This window comes from Belonocnema kinseyi, chromosome 7 (genome assembly GCF_010883055.1).
Source record: "Belonocnema kinseyi isolate 2016_QV_RU_SX_M_011 chromosome 7, B_treatae_v1, whole genome shotgun sequence".
NCBI lineage: Eukaryota > Metazoa > Arthropoda > Insecta > Hymenoptera > Cynipidae > Belonocnema > Belonocnema kinseyi.
The window spans coordinates 139,074,663-139,094,406 of record NC_046663.1 but is presented as its reverse complement, the minus strand read 5'-3'; the positions used below and the strand labels follow the sequence as shown (position 1 = coordinate 139,094,406).

Genomic DNA, 19,744 nt, shown 5'->3' with positions numbered 1-19,744 from the left:
GGATAGGTATCAAGGCCTTAAAAGTGAGCTACCACGACTGTACTCAAAATATTCTATTCAAGTAATTGTCCTTGTGATCGGTGCCCTCAGAGGAGCGAAGTTATCACTTATTCGTAACCTTAAAGTTATATCAGCATGCCAAAAATGTCAAGTCACTTGCGAAATGGATGCAGAAAGCTGTCATGCTTGGATCTCTTCGTGTCTTTTAGATACATGAGGGTTTCTCTGGCCTATCGCTGTGATGCCATCGTGCCCTGTGACCACCCACCTCACGGTTGTGAGATGTGGTCACAGTTGTGATTGGCCGCGGTTTTACTGGGAGCCGTTGTCATTTTTAGATAGCAGTTGCTCCCAATAGGACCTTGCGGTGTTTATTTAACCTTTTTTTAAAATTGTGTGTGTGTGTGTGTGTGTGTGTGTGACGTGCACCGAAGAAAGGGGGCTTACTCTAAAAAAATAGAAATCAAGGTTTTTAAACATTTCGATAGTTTTTGAAATGCTCTTTTTAATTAAACCACCGGAAAAAATATCCGAGCATTATGATTGCTAATAATTGAGTTGTTGGGTACCCGAGCAATAGGGCTTTGGCTAGAGTGCTCGAGATTCCGTGAAACATCTCCCACCACTTACCATACAATCTACGCGTCTCATATATACCCTCTTCGTGAGCCGCGCCTACGACCTATCTCTTTGCATGAGAATGTAGTGGTAAGTGAAGAGGGAAGATTTCGTGAGTCTTCCCTCTCCTAAAAGTCCAGTCAATCGAGTCGACTTCTACCGCTCGTTCTGCAAAACCTCACTTTTCAGAGTAAGCCCCCTTTCTTCGGCGCACGTCACCTTTAAGGTTATTTCAAGGTCAACCTTTATTTTTCAAATAGAAACCCCTATCTTTGACACCGCCAATCTAAAGAGCGCACAATTTTACGTTTAGATATGCATCAAAGTCATGTGACCCGATGAGTTTCAACGTCATTCCAGGGTCGTATAAACTCAAACAAGGTCTAGACGGCTGATCAGCGAAAATATGCGTTTCCGTGATAAATATTTCAGACAAAAGTTTCAGGGTTTTGGACGAGGATCTGAATGGTCACCTTGAAGCTGACCTTGGAGTTGACCTTCAAGGTTACTTCAGGGTCAACTTTTATTTTTCAAATGGAAACCCCTATTTTTGACACCATCAATCAAAAGAACGCAAAGTTTTACGTTTAGATATGTATCAAGGTCATGTGACCCGATAACCTTCAGGGTCATTACAGAGTCGTGTAAACTCAAACAAGGTCACATGACCTTGATGCATATCTAAACGTAAAACTTTGCGTTCTTTCGATTGGCGGTGTCAAAAATAGGGGTTTCCATTTGAAAAATAAAAGTTGACCTTGAAATAACCTTGAAGGTCAACGCCAAGGTCAGTCTAATGGCCACCATTCAGATCCTCGTCCAAAACCCTGAAACTTTTGCCTGAAACATTTCTCACGAAAACGCATATTTTCGCTGATCTGCAGTCTAGACCATGTTAGAGTTTATAATACTCTGGAATGACCTCGAAGGTCATCGGGTCACATGACCTTGATGCATATTTAAACATTAAATTTTGCGTTCTTTCGATTGGGGGTGTCAAAAATAGGGTTTTCCATTTGAAAAACAAAAATTGACCTTGAAAACCTTGATTGGAAAATAAAAGTTGTCAGCTTCAACTTTACCATTCAGATCCTCGTCCAAAACCCTGAAACTTTCGTCTGAAACATTTCTCACGAAAACGCATATTTTCGCTGATAGGGGGGGGGGGTCCCGATACTTTTTAATGACCCTGTATGTATAATGGCCAATAAGGTTCGGCAAATCTCCACGGTGGGGCGCTCAGACTATTCAGAACCCGAAATCTCTTTTGATCATAACGAACCATCCTAAAAGCAATCATTCTATTATTAGGACTTATTTAGTTTAGGTAAACCTAAAATAAAAGAAAAAAAAAGATGATAAAAAAAAATTTTTTTTATTAGCAAACACGAGGAAACTTATAGACCAATGAGATATCAGAATTTGATAACAGAAATCAATGGGTTTAATTTTTTAAATAAAGCGATCGAATTAAATGAAACTTGCGATACATCAGAAAAAACGGATAAACAAAATAATTGTTCGCCCGAAATTTGCGAAGGCATTATTGAGCCAACAACCCCAATTAGAAAAACTTTAGAAAACAAAATAAAAATACACCAGGGAAAAGAACATAGGGCGACTCATTTAACGATACATAAAATTGCCCAAAAAAGATCTCTACCCAATTCCACTGATGACAGATATACTGGAAACTTTAAGATGAGCATAATTCGTCTCAAAAATTAACTTAAAATTAACCTATTTACAAACACCTTTAGAAAAAAATTCAAACCTAATTACAGCATTCACAGCCCCTGGAAAAGGCATGTACCAATTTAAAGGGATGCCATTTGGGTTAACCAATTCTCAAGCCAATTCTCAAGCCAATTTCCAGAGCCTTATGAATAAAATTATTACTTCTGACTCAAAGCCAAACGTGTTTTGTTATTAAGTTGATAGTTGATAGTCGATAGCCAGTCGATAGCCAGTGACTCACAGGCCAAGTTACAGGCTAAAAAAATATATATTTAACGGGAACGCATCTACGATTCAAATTAGTAAAATACTTCCTACTTAAGTCATTTTTTACACACACTGTACAGCATTAATAAGAAAAGGGCGATATTTATCCCAAAAATTGGAGCGGGAGGTAGTGCAAAGTGCATTTGCAGTGCCTTTTGTATACATGTTTTTCCTGAAAAATCTTAATATGAGCTTTTTTTACACATTCCTGGATTAAAATATTATTTTTGTTGGGTCTAATCCTGTATTGAAGTCGTAAGTTGTCTGATGATCGGATGCGTAACGAATTTCCTGAAGCTAAGCTCGCTAATGTGCTTTGTTCACAAACATCGGCATCGTTTTTCGAGCCTGCATATTTTGCTCTGATGAATCCATCCCTACTTTTAGGATCGCACATATGAAAAGCTGTAGCTGTAACATCTTTGACACACCTTTTAATAGCTTCCGTGTGATATAGAAGGTGGAAGATATCATTATTCAACATATGCGACACATCTTCCAGAAGAAATTGATTCAGCACATTTTCACTGAAGTTCATTGTCAGTATAAGTACGATCACTATAGACTTCTGCCAGTTGATGACGGCAACATAATCTTCAGCTTCAAAATTAAACTCTAGACCTTCAAACTTTCTCATCACTTTGGAGTTTGATTTTATAGCAGTAGAATGTGATTAACAGCTTGTTGTCCCACATTGAGCCTTTTATCAGACAACATAGCGACGATATTTTCAGGATGTGCAGTGTAGGGATTGGTTTTAATAACTTTATCGATGATTTGTTCGAGATCATCTTCCAAGTATCTACTTAAAATTATGCTTTGGTACAGATTGATTGGAGCATCTTTCAGTTTTGCTTTAGATTTAATATGGAACCACAGAAGGGCGTAGACTTTTATCGTGAATTTGGTTAAAATCTTTCATTCTTATGATGGATTTGCTGTGCCAATGTATTTCCTAAAAATCCTGTTCCCCATTATCTGCCACCTAGAATTTGAGACTTTTCCAGGATCTCGTGATGAGAATCCTGAAAATTCGTCATAGTTTCCATATGAGACAATGTCACGCAAGCTTATTACCATGGAGTTGACAAACCGCCCTTTGCAATGTTCTTTCAATCTCTGCTTCTAGACGACGAAAAATACCAGAGTGTTTTATGGTGTTCGTAGGACAACCATCGCATCCGATAAACGCTAGAATCGATGTATCAACTCGTTTCTTAGAAAGATGGTTCAGAATTGCAAGAGAAACATTTTCAGCTACTGAGGATGATGGTACTACGTGTCCCAAATAAAGCGATCCGAGCTGCTAAATCAAAGAAATATGTTCTTCCTACGTATTTTTTTAATGAAAAATCCCATCTTCTGTTTCTTCCATGAATAATGTTTTATCCTTTCTGCCATCAAAATACAGGGCTCGTAGTTTTAAACCTGGCGGACACTGCTTTAGCTGCAGGTTTTTGCGAATGTTTTTTTCTCCCGCCTAACTTTGTTCTCGTTAATTACAAAAGCTTTCAGTTGCGGCAATTGAGAAGAAAAATCGTGTAGAAGGGCTGAAGCAAGATTTGCCGAACTTCTGTCAGATATACCGTACTGTCATTGAAGTCTGGAATAATGTCTTTGTCATTTTCATTCTGTAGCAAGTGAGATTCACGATCTTCTTCACATTTTAAATTTTCTCTCTCCACACAATCATTAGCTTTTTGACGTTTATTCTGCATAAAAATTTCATCGTCCCGGTTATCGATCTTAAGTTTCGTATTGTCTTGTAGAGTGTGTTGGGAAATAGACGATATTCGCATTGATCTTAAGCTACGCTCATCTGAACCTTTGAAGGAACTTGATTTTCTGAAACACATATGCAACTTTCTTGACATTTGCAAGCACCTAAGTCAAACAACCGATTTGTTTCACTAAGATACGAAAGCACATTTTTCTTAAATTCAGGGTTTTTCCATCCCTTCCAAAACTATTTCGTAAATTTTGAACTTGATTAGCCTCATTTCCCACTAAGGCGATAATCCTTTAGCGAGGAACAATAGAAATCGAGCATTTTTTCCAAATATCTTCAAGTTTTTTGCTTCCATATTCGATGCGTTAACGAATTTGTTCGTATTGGAAAGGAAGTAATGATAACTCATAAGAAGAAGGCACGTCGGCAACTTAACATCACTCAGGCTTTTGCAAACTCCCAAAATAGAACATTTTACATCCGAAGTTAAGGCCATTCGCAATAAGCGACACTAAAATAGATTGGAAAACTTTAAATGATGAATTCGGATATATTAACATAAAATTACCATGAACAAAGTCCACTGTGAAGGTCACAAAATTGAAAATTCTTATCTATTAAGAGCATACTCTTTGTGACCACGTGACCAAACTAGTCCCCGGATATGAGCATTTTTTTGGTGTTCACTGTGTCCACACGGATTGAGATATCGTATTTAAAATTTGACAGATTAAATAAAAAGCACTAAAGAATGTTTTTATACATCAATATGTTTATTGTTTTAAAGAAAATTTATTTATGAATCGTTGTAGACGATTTAGTCCAAAATGGGTGTCAGTACTCGCTATACGCGAACCAAAAAATCCGAAGTGCATCAAACCAAAAATGATCTGCAAAGTGCTATAACTCGAATAGTAATATCCTATTTCATCGATTTATAAATAAACTTTCTATAAAACTATAAACATACTTATGTATAAAAACGTTCTTTAGTGCTTTTTATTTAATCAGTCAAATTTTAAACACGATATCTCAATCCGTGTGGACACAAAGAACACCGAAAAAATACTCACATCCGGGGACTAGTTTGGTCACGTGGTCACGAAGAGCATGCCCTTATAGCGAAAATAATTCTAGGCAGCTGAAATACATAATACATATTTATATTATTAAACGTATCGTACTACTCAATGTACGAAAAATTCCCACAGAATGACAGAATACCTTAAACAAGTGAATATATTTGAAAATTAGCGATGCGTATCATTCTGAATCAAAAGAACTGAATGAATATGCTGCAAGACACTCTGACAATTATTTTAACTTTTGTAATATTGACTATTATCAGGATTTTCCAGGGCAAACATGAGCTTCAAGTAACAAAATTCACTGCAAATTAATTTTACACTATCTACCGCTCTCATTTTCGGGATAAATATCGGACTTTTCTGATTAAGGCTGTGCAGGGAAGTATCACAAAAGCGAATAAGATTTCAATAATGTGCCAAGCAAAATAGTGAAATAAGCCAGAAAAATGCGCTTTACATAGCAGTATGAATTAATTAAGGTCAGATAACTCAGATTCGCCACTAACGATAAACAAAATGTCATATAATGCATATTTTTTTGCTATGCAACTTCTTTTTTTTTCGAACAAAAAATTATTTTGTTCTATTACTTTTTGAAAAAACAGGGCGGCGCCAACTTGCATACAGCTCAGCGTCGCCCTCTACAAAAATCATTAAATTAAAAAAATTGACTAGGTTAAATGTTTTTTGCTATTTTTTTGCTTTACAATGTACTATGATCGCTTTTGTAAAATCAACCCTTATTTACAAAAATTATCTATTTTTTTTTTCTTTCCAATGTGATATAAAGCACTTTTGTAAAATCCACCTTTATTTTAAAAAGCAGCCCCCTAGATTGCAAAAAGGTATTTTAAAAAGGAAACTATCTAAATCGAAGAAACTTCTGAAATATTAACACGGTTTTTTAAAGCCTAACTACTGAGGAGCAAAATTATTATTCATCCCTAATCGTTACAAAATAACCCCCGTACTTGTATCCGAATACAAACCTGCAGACTGATGCCAAAGATGGTATACATTAACTGTTGGGATTGCTGTGCTCCTGATTGTTGTGCTCTTTTTTTATTTTCCAATGCCATATCAATCGCTTTTGTAAAATTAATACTTATATAAAAAAATCAACACGCTGTAATGAAAACATGTATGAAAAAAGTGTTCATCTACATAGATGGAACTTATTTATAAAATAGTAGAAAGGTACTTTTAAGCATAATTATTTCTCACCCCTAATCGCTATTTCCAGAACGATTGCAAATTTTTTGAGAGCAAACTTTTTCTAAAATAATGTTTTCAAATAGATATTAAAACTATTTTTAAGATAAGTTGAAATTATTTTAAAACCCTAAAAAGCACTCGTGTGACTAGGGAGACCATCCCTAACGTGAAATACAGCTAAATTTGATGAGAAGACCTTCAAGAATGTTTCGACTCTGCTGCTATCGAAATTCCTCAAATTTCAAACTTATCCAGGAAGATTAGTCACCTGGCTTTTCGACAGACCCAATAATATAAGGTACGTAATTCTAGCATCCCCAAACAATACGCTTGTCACAAAATTGATCTGACTTTGACTGGTGGTAGAATATGTACATTTTTGGAACCTATCTGAGTGAAACCCATACAAGTTCGATCTTATCCAGGTAGATCGGTCACATGTAGTGTTGCCGCCGAGCGAGATATCCCGAGGAACGAGACGAGAAAGGATCAGACATACCTGCTTGTCTCGGTATTTCTCGTCTCGTTTTGCCTCGTCTCATTTTTCCACGTCTCGTGGTGTCCTTCGTTTCTCGTCTCGGTTTTTCCGAGGAATGCGATAGATTTGCGCTAGCAGAGAGAACAGCTCGCGGAAGCATTCGGAGTATTCTTTTACCACCCTGACGCGCTAATGCAGATTAGCGTTCTTTAATGTATACTTAAAGCCAAAATATAATTATATATATTTTTTTTTGGCCATTACTGATTAATTTGATATAAAAAACGACAATGTTTTGACTTTTTAAAAGATTAACATTCACTCTATTAGTATGCTACGTTCGTAATATATTCTGCCTAATATAACAGAATATATGAAACAGAAAGTTGAAAAAATATGCATATTTTTAAGTCCTTTGGAGTTTAAAGAATTTAACACTGATTTAATCTTTTATATTTTATGTTGGAATTGAAAAAAATTTTGGCGTGTAATTTTAATATATAATTAGTACTAAGTAACAAATAAGTCAATAATAGTACGCACATAAACTCATATGATGATAACACAATGGGTTTTATAATTCACCCCTACGAAATTCATGTATGAATATTTGTATATTCATGTATGAAGATGAAATATTTTATAAATCGAAAACGCCTTAGCTCAGGACGAAGGACCCTTCGTTATAGACCATTTTGTTCCCGAGACGTTGAAAAAAGAGAAATTTTTTTAATGTCCCAGTAGATTTTTTGAATTATATATTTTCGGATTATTTGTTTTATCCTAATATATTTTATATCAAACACGTTATTTTTTTATTCGTAAAAATGTTTGGAAAATTGTAGCAAAATTGAATTCTTTGTGAAACTTTACAAAACCCAATCAATTCTCAAATATTGTGGAATCTTTTAGAAATCTGTTGTAATAATTTCAAAACATGGAAATATTTTTCATCTTTGTGTAATCCTTTAAATAGATTAAAATCTGTCAATTTCTTGAAATCTTTTAAAGCGTGTAAAGTCTATGTTAGAGCTTCAATTTATGTGAAAACTTTTTTAATCTTTTCACATTGTAGCAAAATAGAATTCTTGGTGAAATTTGTTAATATATTTAAAAACCCTGGTCAATTCTTTGAATACACCTCGTATACACCACACTGGTATACACCCAAACCCTCACGGGAGAATGGGGATGTAACAGAATTGTTACCATTGGACGGAACTCGGGACGGCCCTGTGCGAAGGGGTTATCGGGCCGCACACGAGTTGGGAAGGAATCCCCCGAGGGGACCCGAAGGCTTAAGTCACATCATGGCCGTCACTCAGTCTCTGTTCGCTTGTTCGATTCTCCACCTATCTCGGCTTTTGCCTGTAGGAAAATGCGAGTGCCTTGGGCTTCATCTCCACCTTGAATCTAAAGTGGATCTAAAGTTTTGTTCAGTCTATGCAGATTTTTTATATAATCATTAATAGTACATAACAACTTTTTCAGTATCATACCCGTAATAACAAAATTGACCGCGAATGGTGCTTGAGGTTAGAGAAATCAGAATACTAATCACAGTCGAGTTGTTAATAATAACGAGTACACAATAAATTATTTGGTACAACTAAGTAAGTAAAATTATATTCAAAAACTAAATATACTCATACGAGTACAAATAACCATACAAAGCTGCCTCCAAATGAAAATCTCAGAGAATCTTAAATTCATTATAGAGGACAATGTATACAAACTGATATTTGTAAGAATAAGCGATAATATAGATTTTTCATTTACATTTAACTGAAATCAAATAACAGATGGATCACAAATATTGGTCTTAGATACAGCCACTCGATCGAAGCTCCTCCCTGCCGATAGAAATCTGAGTATTCTCTAGCGAAATAACCTGGCCCATTTGAGACTATAAGCAGAGTCGATTTGAAAAGATTTAGTCTCTGAGGTAGTCTGAGAGATTTGGGTCCTTCTCAAGGTCCTTTTAGTGATCCTTTGAAGAATGGTGCGACGGTAATTTAATTTTATTTTTTTATTTTATTTATTATTTAATTTAATTTTCTCATTATACTTATTTATAATTATAACTTATGTACTAATACACAATTTTCTAGTTGGATTAAAAAATGTTGTCTTTTTTTGTGTATCTCATTCCATTTACGAGAAACTACGTATTAATTCCAATTTTAGCATTTAAAAAAAGTTAGATATCTGAAATCATCGAAACCCGTAGATTCCGAATTATCATATTTTAGACTGTTAACTATGAAATTTAAAAAATCTGCTTCTAAATTTTAATCCGAAAGCTTAACAAAGGACCCTTGAGTGTCGGCTACTCTATTGATATAGCCTCTCTGCTTGTTATTTATAATCGAATTCTTATTTCAATTTCAGCCTCTCTGCTTGTTTTTTATGATCGTATTTCTACTTCAATTTCGGAAAGGACATTTTAAACCCTTTAAAACATTTAAAAGAACTATCCGGGCCTTTAAATATATCTACTTGAGTGCCTGCTGAGAATTTCTCTGAGCTTCTCTGACACTAGAGAATCTTTAGAATACACTCAAGAGATTTCTATCGGTAGGGCTATACACAGTTTAATTCCACAAAACGCTTAGATCGAGCCACCGCGTCGACGTCTAAAGTTATGCAATGAAAAATAATTAGTATACAAATTAACTTTAAAATCGTTTATTTACCTCTACCTTTTTTGCTGATATTAATCTTTCACCCGTTCGCTTACACGATGGTTCATTTCCATTAAGAGCGGGAGTGTTCACTTCATCCGACTCAGTATTATTATTCAGACCAAGAAGAGACCGAACCCTGTTTGAGCGAACATCAATGATTGTATCAGTGTAACCTATTTCCTGCAGATACCTAGAATAGAAATAGAAACATTCAGATTCCATTCTGTAAATAGCGTATTATTTCTCAGGCAATTCTATTAAGGATATACGAATTTTCAGATCTATTTTTAAACCGAAAAGTTATATTGGTCGCGATAATTTTTCTTTAATATAAAGGTAGGTCAAGAAAAAAATAATTTTTTAAGCAGCTTAAAGTTGGTACTTTCTCTAACATAAATTAGTCCTAAGTAACGAATTAAAAAAAAAATTTACTGAAGTTTTTACTTCAAATATGAAGAAATTATGTTTAACACTGTATTTGAGATGGTAGCGTTTTTGAAATTTATACTCTTTCTTACAGAAAAAAAATTAATAATCTTTTACTGGGTAGGGTAGGGGGGGGGGGTCAGCGGCAACCAGCGGGGCAAAGGCGATTTTTTTTATAGCATGGCTATTATTAAACAGTTTTAGTTCTACTTTGCATCAAATAAATCAATTTTATCAGAGAGATAGTGTAACTTACTAAAATATTGAAAATTGAAGTTGCAAAAGAAAAATTATACAGAAAACAGTTTTTACCACGAAAGAATGGAAGTTTCGCTGACAGAAATATAAAGTTTTCAACTCTAATGACAATACTTACAGTACACAAATTTGATATTTTGACAAATAAAACAATATAAGACAATCTAATTATATTAATTAGACGTAATTCAAGTCCAATATATTTTAAATCTCATAAATAAGTGAGTCCTGGCCAGGGGGCAGCCCCGACGAAAATAATATTTACAAGTGCTTAGGTGATACACGTGTCAGCAGTTTCGTCGATAAATGATCGGCAATGTAGAACAGCAACTTATCTTGTGGGCTACATGGAAGAAACTATTAAATATTATTATTATCAATCCGGTCGGTATGCAGGTTTCTTGTATTGGTACGGTAGAAACATTGCGCAAAGTCCGTTTTTAGTAGAATGTCAACGAATAAGAGGTTATATTACAGCTATCTCTATTTTTATTCAAAATAACTTATTCTTCTTATTGGATATCTTTAAAGGTAATTTTTCCAGTACATAAAATACCATAGAGGCAAACCATCATTTTTTCTCATCTTTAAATATTTTGATTTTCATAAAATGCTGCAGTCAGCTTTACCCTCCGGTGAGGGGCAAAGCCGACAAAGTACAGCTTGTTAGAAATAATTAAATTACCAAATGATTGTTTTTTTCATGTGATTAATACTTATAGAAATATGATATAAAATAATGTAGAACTCGAAATTAGAAAAAAATGAATCAATTCAACATCTTGTTAACTTTAAAAAAATCATTAACTGTTAACTGGTTGGCGCTGCCCCCCCCCCATCCTTTGCCTTAGTGTACAAAAAACGTTTAAATGTTTTCAATCGGAAAGTCTATCGATGTCATTATAAGCAATGCCACACTTCTAGCGGATGAAATTTTCAGTAGAATCCGTAGAAGTTTTCTGTATTATTTTAACTCAATTGACCTACACAAATGAAAAAAAGTATTTAAATTTAACGAAGCTAATTCAAGAGTAGCGGATATAGGAGAGACAGTTTAGTGAAAGTTCAAAAACTCTGTTTATACGATTTGATGTACTATTATGTTAAAATGTATAAAAGATGTTATGTAAGAGTTCAAAAAATATAAAGTAAACGTAAAAGTATCTAACCACAAGTCTAACTCAAGCCGCACACACAGACCAACTGAGCTATGGAGCACATGTACTTTACTTTATATAACTTGGCTAAACCTTACACTGCCAGGGCACAGTATGTGATGAGTTTAATAAATAGGCAAGTTTAAAAACATGCTATTAAAACTTTTAAAACATTTGGAATAAAATATTTTTTCATTAATCTTGGTTGAAATATTGCGGATTGAAAACATGAATTTATAGTTTAGAAGTACTGATTATATGTTAATATTTTCCATGTCTAATCGAGGGGTTGAACTCTCAACTTTGGGAATTTCAAAAAATTTTCCAATCTTTGCAAGAGATTTGCGAAAACTGGCGATGTACTAAGATAATAAAATGCGCTTCACATCCGTTCTCGATAAAAGAGGCTTTAAAACAATCCACACAACTAACACGGACAGCAATACAAATGTTTTTCGACCGCCAATCAGATGAGACTGTAGCGCTCCGAATTTGTGACTGGAAGGTCCCGGCTCAATTAATGCTGTCTGCACTTTTTTCGACTTTTTAAATTTAAGCCTTCGTCTTTTGCAATTAACTATTGAGTTTATTTCAATAAACCCAAAATATTGATTAAAAAAAAGATTATATGATTTTTTTTCAAGATTTACCATTTTTTTGGTGAATACCCTAATTTGGTACATTCTGTAACAAATTAATTAATTGGTTACTCTAGTTATTATTCACACATAATTAATTCCTTTAAGTATGTGTACCAGCAGTAAGAGTCAATTGTGGCCAATGACGATAATATCCCATCCAAATTAATCCCCTATGAAAGCTCACACCGTCTTCCAGCGAAACTCTCTTTTCCGAAGTACGCCCTTAAAAAATTCTGGAAATCGAGGAAAAATTGTTGAAATAAGATTCAGGGCAAACGGTGAAGCCATTTTGTCTGATTTCTTAAATAAATACTTTCAAGAGTATAAAGACTATTGGTACAGGCTGCTATAAAAAAAATTATATTTTTCATGACCGAATCCATTTCCAATCAGACAGGGCCCTACACTTAAAATCGTAGAACCTATCGAGGGCGAAATGTTATTGTTAAGAGGAAATGAGGCTATATGAATTTTTCCGATTTGCAAACAGAATTTTTTCTAAAAAGTTATGCGTATTTCAATGTTGTGCTTTGTTTTTTAAAAAGCCCTATTTATTTAAAACCTCTATAACTTCCGGCCCAATTGAGATATTTATTACTTTCTTCTTGACTTAAATAGTGTTCATCGTCTTCTTCCAACATCCGCCCGAAATTAAAAAAAAGGTTCAAGATTAACAAAATGGCAGCGGTTTTTCTGAAAGAATTAAAAATCAATGTTCTCAAAACAACCCACCTTTAAATTTGTTGTCATTTTTTTTAGATTTGTACTTTAATAAGGAAGATATCTTGCAACTTTGATGCATGCTAAATAAATTTTGTAGCCAGGAGAATTATTTTTTGTTATAAACGAATGTTTCACTTTTTCTTTGAAACAATCATACATACGAAAAAATGGTAAGATAAAAGTTAGCACATCTAAAAAAGTTCGCGAAAAATGTCTCTTGTTCTTTTACGATATTTTCATAGTTGACGAAAAAAATTAAAAAACTACATTTTTAGGGGAAAAAATTCACCCGGCCTCAAAAATGATTTAGCCCGCATTATGCTGCTAAGATGCCTTTCATTTATTAGTAGAGACTTAAAATAAATAAATAAAAGAATTCTTCTGGCTACAAAAGTTCCTCGACAACGTCGTCAGAGTAATGTGTTCTACTATTCAACGAAGCAGAGAGCAGGTAAGGCAGTTTTTACAAGCTCGGATTTTCCTTTGGGCGATCCTAGCGAAAAAAGAAAAAAGTGCCTGTTACTACTATGACCAGCATTGATTCATTCAGTGGCGAACACACCATATACGAAACCTAGGGATCCCTACCTAAATGAGTATGTGAATTCCTAAAGGGTACAATTTTCGGCAACTTACTCCTTGTACATTAAATTACAATATAAAAGCTGCCTGTATAAAAAGGCAGATTGTACAAACATGCAAGATATCAATGATCTGTGTCGCCCAATTTCCCAATTTCGTAATAACCGGTATTCATCTTATGCTAAACAAAAACTTATGTGTTCTGAAATAAATAAATTCAGCCATGTTTCCAAGCTGCCAAGAATTTTCAGGTTAGCTCAAGAAAAGCTTTAGATAATTGTTGTTTTTAATTTACCCATATAAACGTATTAATTAACGCAAGTGACTATTTTCTTTACGGTACATTTCGAGGAAATCTGAATTAAAAAAATAACAAAGATTTAACTATAATTCATTTAATAAATAATAGGGGGTGCCAATAAATTTTCAATCTAAAACATACGAAATAAGCTGCATATTTTCCATGTATAAGGTATTTATTTCAATTTGAGTTAAGACATATAATGGTAAAAATTTACGTGAAACTTTACGGGCAAATTCAAATTAAATGAAACCGACAACCTTTTATACTTGAATTTGGAAACACTTTACCTACAGCGGAATTGATAGCAAGTTCGAAGTCTACATAATCTGTTTTAGGATCAAAGACCAAATTTAGTTTTTTCACACTGTGAAATTAAATAAGAAAATGCTGCTGTATGCGAATTAATTTGTTTACCAATAATCAGGAAAGCCGTGAGAGGTATGTACAAACTATTATGCACTCCAAAAATTGTGAATTCTTGACTGGACTGTTTTTCCGAAATTTGATGATTTAACCTCCATTCCTTACCAGCCCCACCCCTTACTCTATTCATGAGAGTATTCATTTGGTGGCCTGTACCGATAGTGTTTATACTCTTTAGAGTACTTATTCAAGAAATCCGACAAAATCGCTTCATCATTTGAATATTATTTCTCCAATTTTGTCTCGATTTCCACGTCCCTTAAGTAACCTTTCGGCTTAGCTAACAACTGTTTCTTGAATTCTGTTTTATTTTCTCTAAGCCTTGAAATCGTTTTCCTTTTAGAGGATACTTCAATTTGGGATCCAGGCGTTTTCCGCTGCAACGATTGAGCCTTTGTTTCAGGGTCATAGCCATAAACACAAGAGTCATCCCCCGTAATGACGTTTTTTGAACATTTCTGTTTTCTTTTTTTCTTCAAATTCCAAATTGTTCTGTGCGACTTCTACTCGATAATTCTTTTAGTCTTCCGACAGCAGCCATGGAAAGAATTTTGTAGCCACGTATAAGAACTCTTAGATATACGGGCTTAAATTTTTGCAAGAAGATGAGTTTTGCGTGCGTAATCCAAAGAAAAATAATGAGAACCATGAGTTAAATGCTCATCATAGCGTTGATATACAAAAACATAAAAATGTAACCATTTATAATTAAAATAACACTGTTAATACTTGTAGCGCAACAACTTCAGCAAGATTCCATTTTTTTGCATGGAGATGTGTTTCAAGGGTCTAATTCGAAAGAAATACTAAGAGCTCTGAGAAAGATACTCATCATAGCGTTTTCTATGCAAAAACATGAAAATTTACCCCTTTTAACTCAAAGTGACCCAGTTAACAGCCATAACTTAAAAACCATTAGGTCTACCGACTTAATTCTTTGCATGGAGACTTATTTTAAGCATCTAATTTGAAGAAAAATACTGAGAACCCTGATTGAAATGATGATCACAGCGTTGTTATTCAAAAACATAAAAATGTAGCCATTTTTACTCAAAATAACCATGTTAGTCTAGGGTCCACCTTAAAAAGAATATTCACTTTAAGTCAAGCACAACATACAAAAATGAAAAATTTCAACAACAAAAAAGATAAATTTTTTAACCGTACCCGTTTTTACGAAATCCTTGAGTCAGACCACTTACCACCCGCTTCATGAACTGATACTTATTTTCAGAATACAACAGACCACAAGTTCCATAATCAAGGTTAATCACCGTCGTAGCTTATGCTACTGAATTAGCTTTTCGTATTGAAAAAGGTCATGATTTCTATCGACAATAAAGAAGCACGGATAGATCCATCACGGATTTCAAGGCCATATACATGTTTCGAATCATCAATTACTTAACAATACGTTCCACTGCTTGAATATGGCAAGGAAACCCTTCCGTGAGAAGTGTTACTTTCCATACTTCCTCAACAAATAAGCGAATTTCCTCATCCGGGATATCACGTAAAATTGGTGGATCAGCCATTAAATCAACAAAACGCGTTATCAAGGCAATGTATGAGTTTACATTCAGAATGACGATGGGGACTTGAAAAACGGATGATTAAGTATTGTTGAAAAGTGCTTTACTACTAACGTGGAAAAAACGCGAAAACGCAAGCTTTCGTATATCGCGTTTTTCATGTGATCATATATCAAATAACACATTTCTGGGGAATAATTCCATTCTTGCAAAAATGTTTTGTTCTGATGTGAAACGTGATGTAAGGCAGCCTATTGTTTCTCATATTCTAAGCGAGAAGTAAGACAGTACTTATCGTGGTGAGGAACCACAACTTTTACGCAACCCGGCGAATCTGAGCTCTTACTTTTATTCTTTTTGATACACGCTAACAAGCTGTAGTAGTTAGTAGTAAACGGCCGGCAACGGCAGTTATGCTTCAGTTATGAATGGGCAGTGTTAGTTGGTAGCAAACGGCTGCCAGCGGTAGTTACGCACCTGTCATCACTAAGAAAAAGCAGAAAATGGTCAGCCGCGTGTATAATCAACACTCAGTATCAGTTATGACAAAGATCCATTCCACCTTTCATAATCAATTTAAGTTCGTACTTTAACGCATAATAATTACCATCGAGTTGTAACGTCGAGTATTAATTCTAATTAATAGAAAGTTGAGCATCACTGAGAACCTTTATAACTCGTTCTGCTTGATAGAATCAGTTATGTGCTACACATAATCATGAAAACAACAACGTCGAGACTCTCTGGATGCCCGATGAGTTTGGACCGGCAAATTGTAAATTCGCATGAAGCGTTCTTGGAATAGCTCAACATTCTCCAGAACTCCATTCTTTAGTTCATATAACGGAATGCTTTATAAACACTCTATATTTTAATTTTTATACCTGCCATTCTTTGAAATACTTTTTATTGTATTATTCCACAATAATCATTGCATTTCTTTATTCCAGTCACTTTCAAAATTAGGGAATTTATTTATAATCAAACCTGAATAATTATACATTTTGTCCTTATTCTTTCGAAAATTATATAAAACTATGTTCAGTTATCGCTAATATCCGCGGCCCTTAAATCAGTTCCATGAACTTAAAAAAAAATCAATTTTTTTCGTGTAGGTGTTCTTAAAGTTAGTAGGTTTTATTGTTTTATGCAGTGCCCTGAGGTTGCACTCGCAGCGACGCAATAGTCTGATATGCATGTCTCTGAAGTTACGCACCCAGCCTAGGTTCGGCTCCCTCGTTGCGGAGAACCGCCGCATGTGCCCGCGTCGTATGTTCCCGGCGTGCGCACACTCGCCCACCACTTCCCCCCATGCGGCGGTTCTCTGCTACGAGAGAGACAAGTTTAGGCTCGGTGCGCAACTTCAGACTGGGCTCGTCCGCTCAATTAATTTTAAATTATATTAATAATTATTTCGCACTTTCATTGACCAGGCAGCCTAAACTCAGCTGCCATAATACTTAGAATTTCGAGAATTGCAGCCCCGTGAAAACTTTAAATTCTTTCTAGCAACAAAGCGCTCAAGTGCGGTTACGCCATTCGCCTAACGCACAGTGGGGGAAAAAAGGTGTCTCTGGACAAATCAGTCTACGGGCCGTAATTTTAATTCAATTAAAATGTTCTTTAAGAAAGCTAATACAATTCTCTATAGATCGGTCAGGGCCGATTTTGAAACAGTTTTAAATTTAATAACAAAAATTTATTTTAAAAAATGGAACCTTTTTTTTAAAGTACCGGTTTTCGAAAAATACTTGAATTCAATCCAAAATACCTATAATCAATGGTGCAACTATATAGAAAATTTTTCTGATAGCTTAAAATTTAATAATAGATAATAGAATAATAGAACAATAGATCACAGGCATCGTAGAGTGTACATAAGAACAACATAACCTGATACCTCAGTTTCTGGCTGCCTCCGCAGAAGTGAACTGCAATGTTCACGAAACGTCGGCAAAAATTCAATGTTTTATACAAGATTGGAACTCGAAAAATCTATCTTTTTTATAGCTTAGAAATTGGTTATTTTATTTTTTTTAATTGTATAAGCAATTATCCATAGCAGGTAGTGACATTAAAATAAATCAAGTTTTTTCGATTGAATGGGCCAAAAATTATAGGGAAATTTTCGAGTTCAATAATATATAATCAAATACAACCAGAAAATTAGCCATTATTCTTTATCTGGAAAAAATTTACTAAAATAAAGCTGTCGCTGATTGCAATTATTGAAGACAGATTTGAACAGTATAATAATTTTGTGAAACCTTTTACCCAATTGTTATAAGTAATTTATTCAAACAAACATTCCTGCGCGTAAGTTTGTAGTAAACAAAAATCACTGTGTGCTAAATCGATTTGATTTATCAGTAAATCGGCGTTTCTTAATGAAATATTTGTCACGGCCCGAAGCCTAAACGGCACAAAATCGATCCTGCCGGCAAATTTAAACATCAACAGTCTGTTATCCCCTTCACTGTGTAGACCGAAAATCACAAAGTGGGCCCGAAATGTGTGGAACGTTCCACTAGGCGGATTTCATTACAAAATTGGTAAAAAAAGGGAAAAAGGGTTATTTGGGTCACTGAATACGAATTCAAGGTCAAAATTTGAAATTTCAAAATGGCTGATCCAGTATGAAGACCAACATTTTTGAAAAATCCAAAGAGTTCAGATTTAGATGAAAATTGGTTGCAGAGTGTTGTTATGACAATCAGCCAATATTACGTTTTTTCGATCCGTCATATTGAATCCTCCATTTTGAGTTTTGGAATTCTGATGCCAGATTCGGGTTCAGAGACCCAAATAACCTCTTAGTACCAATTTTAAACTTTGAGCCTTCCTGGACAACGTTTTCACTGACAGTTTTCTCTTACTGATAATGCAATTGACTCCCAAAACGCTGGAAGTTGTTTGAACAAGATTTACGCTACGCCTTGGAAAAAAATTATAAACTTTTTTCGAACTAAACATTTTGGACTTCCGCTAACGTCATCGTTCGCAGAAGATGAAAATTATATTTTTTACTATTTTTATTTAAAAATATAAAACGTTCCAATTTAATCACGAGTTCAAATGTCAGTTAGTTTATAGGCGGGCGGGTGGCCCCGACAGGGGTTCCCCTGTTGTTCAAGATGCAAAACCTATTGTGCCACATCCTGAACTATTCGCTCTCATTAGTTGATTCCTGACCTCTTGGTCAACCACTGATGGCATTATAATTTTTTCGGGTTCCATGAAAAGGGCACTAAGGGCTTGTTTCAGCCTAGCTAATGCATGGTATTTCCTGCGCTCTGCCGTCGGGTTGAACCAACTTTAGTGCATTTGATGACACATAAATAAATAGGCGAAAAAAATGCATAGCCGTTCAGGTGAAAGTTAGTCTTATGCTTATGTTTATAGTCTAGAACAGATATGCCCGGCTAAGAGAAATTCCCGCGAGCAAAACATGTTCAGCGTCCACCATTATTTCGCCTGGAGAGCGAGGGTGGTGGTAGATTCGTACTTGATGCTCTCCTCTCCAACACAAGCAGCACCGCAGATACGAAATATCTATCAGAATGCTTGGGGCGACTAACTTTGAATATAAAATTGTAATAGTGGTTAGAGTTTTAATTATTTTATTTTAGTATGTTTAAATTTATTTTCAAGTAATGTAATTCAAAGGAGAATTGTGCAAAGTATTTATTTATTGTACATTATTCAATATCAGATATTTTTTATCACGAGGTAGATAAAAATTATCCGTCGTCAGATAATTGTAGAAGTCAATTGTTTGCAACATTTTTATCCAACTTCAGATAAATAATATACTTGGGATTTGTTGTGAATATGATGGAAAACGTAGAAAGATAAGGTATATAAATGAAATATGCAAAT

General features: G+C 34.6%; 1 protein-coding gene across 1 annotated transcript in view; it reads right to left on the bottom strand.

The window, feature by feature from the left end:
- LOC117176693 (striatin-4) overlaps positions 1 to 19,744 on the bottom strand; it is a 292,342-nt gene that overhangs the window by 123,667 nt on the left and 148,931 nt on the right. Inside the window, exon 7 of the mRNA XM_033366947.1 lies at positions 9,829 to 10,009. Coding sequence (XP_033222838.1) covers positions 9,829 to 10,009 — 181 coding nt within the window. The remainder of the gene's footprint in view (positions 1 to 9,828; positions 10,010 to 19,744) is intronic.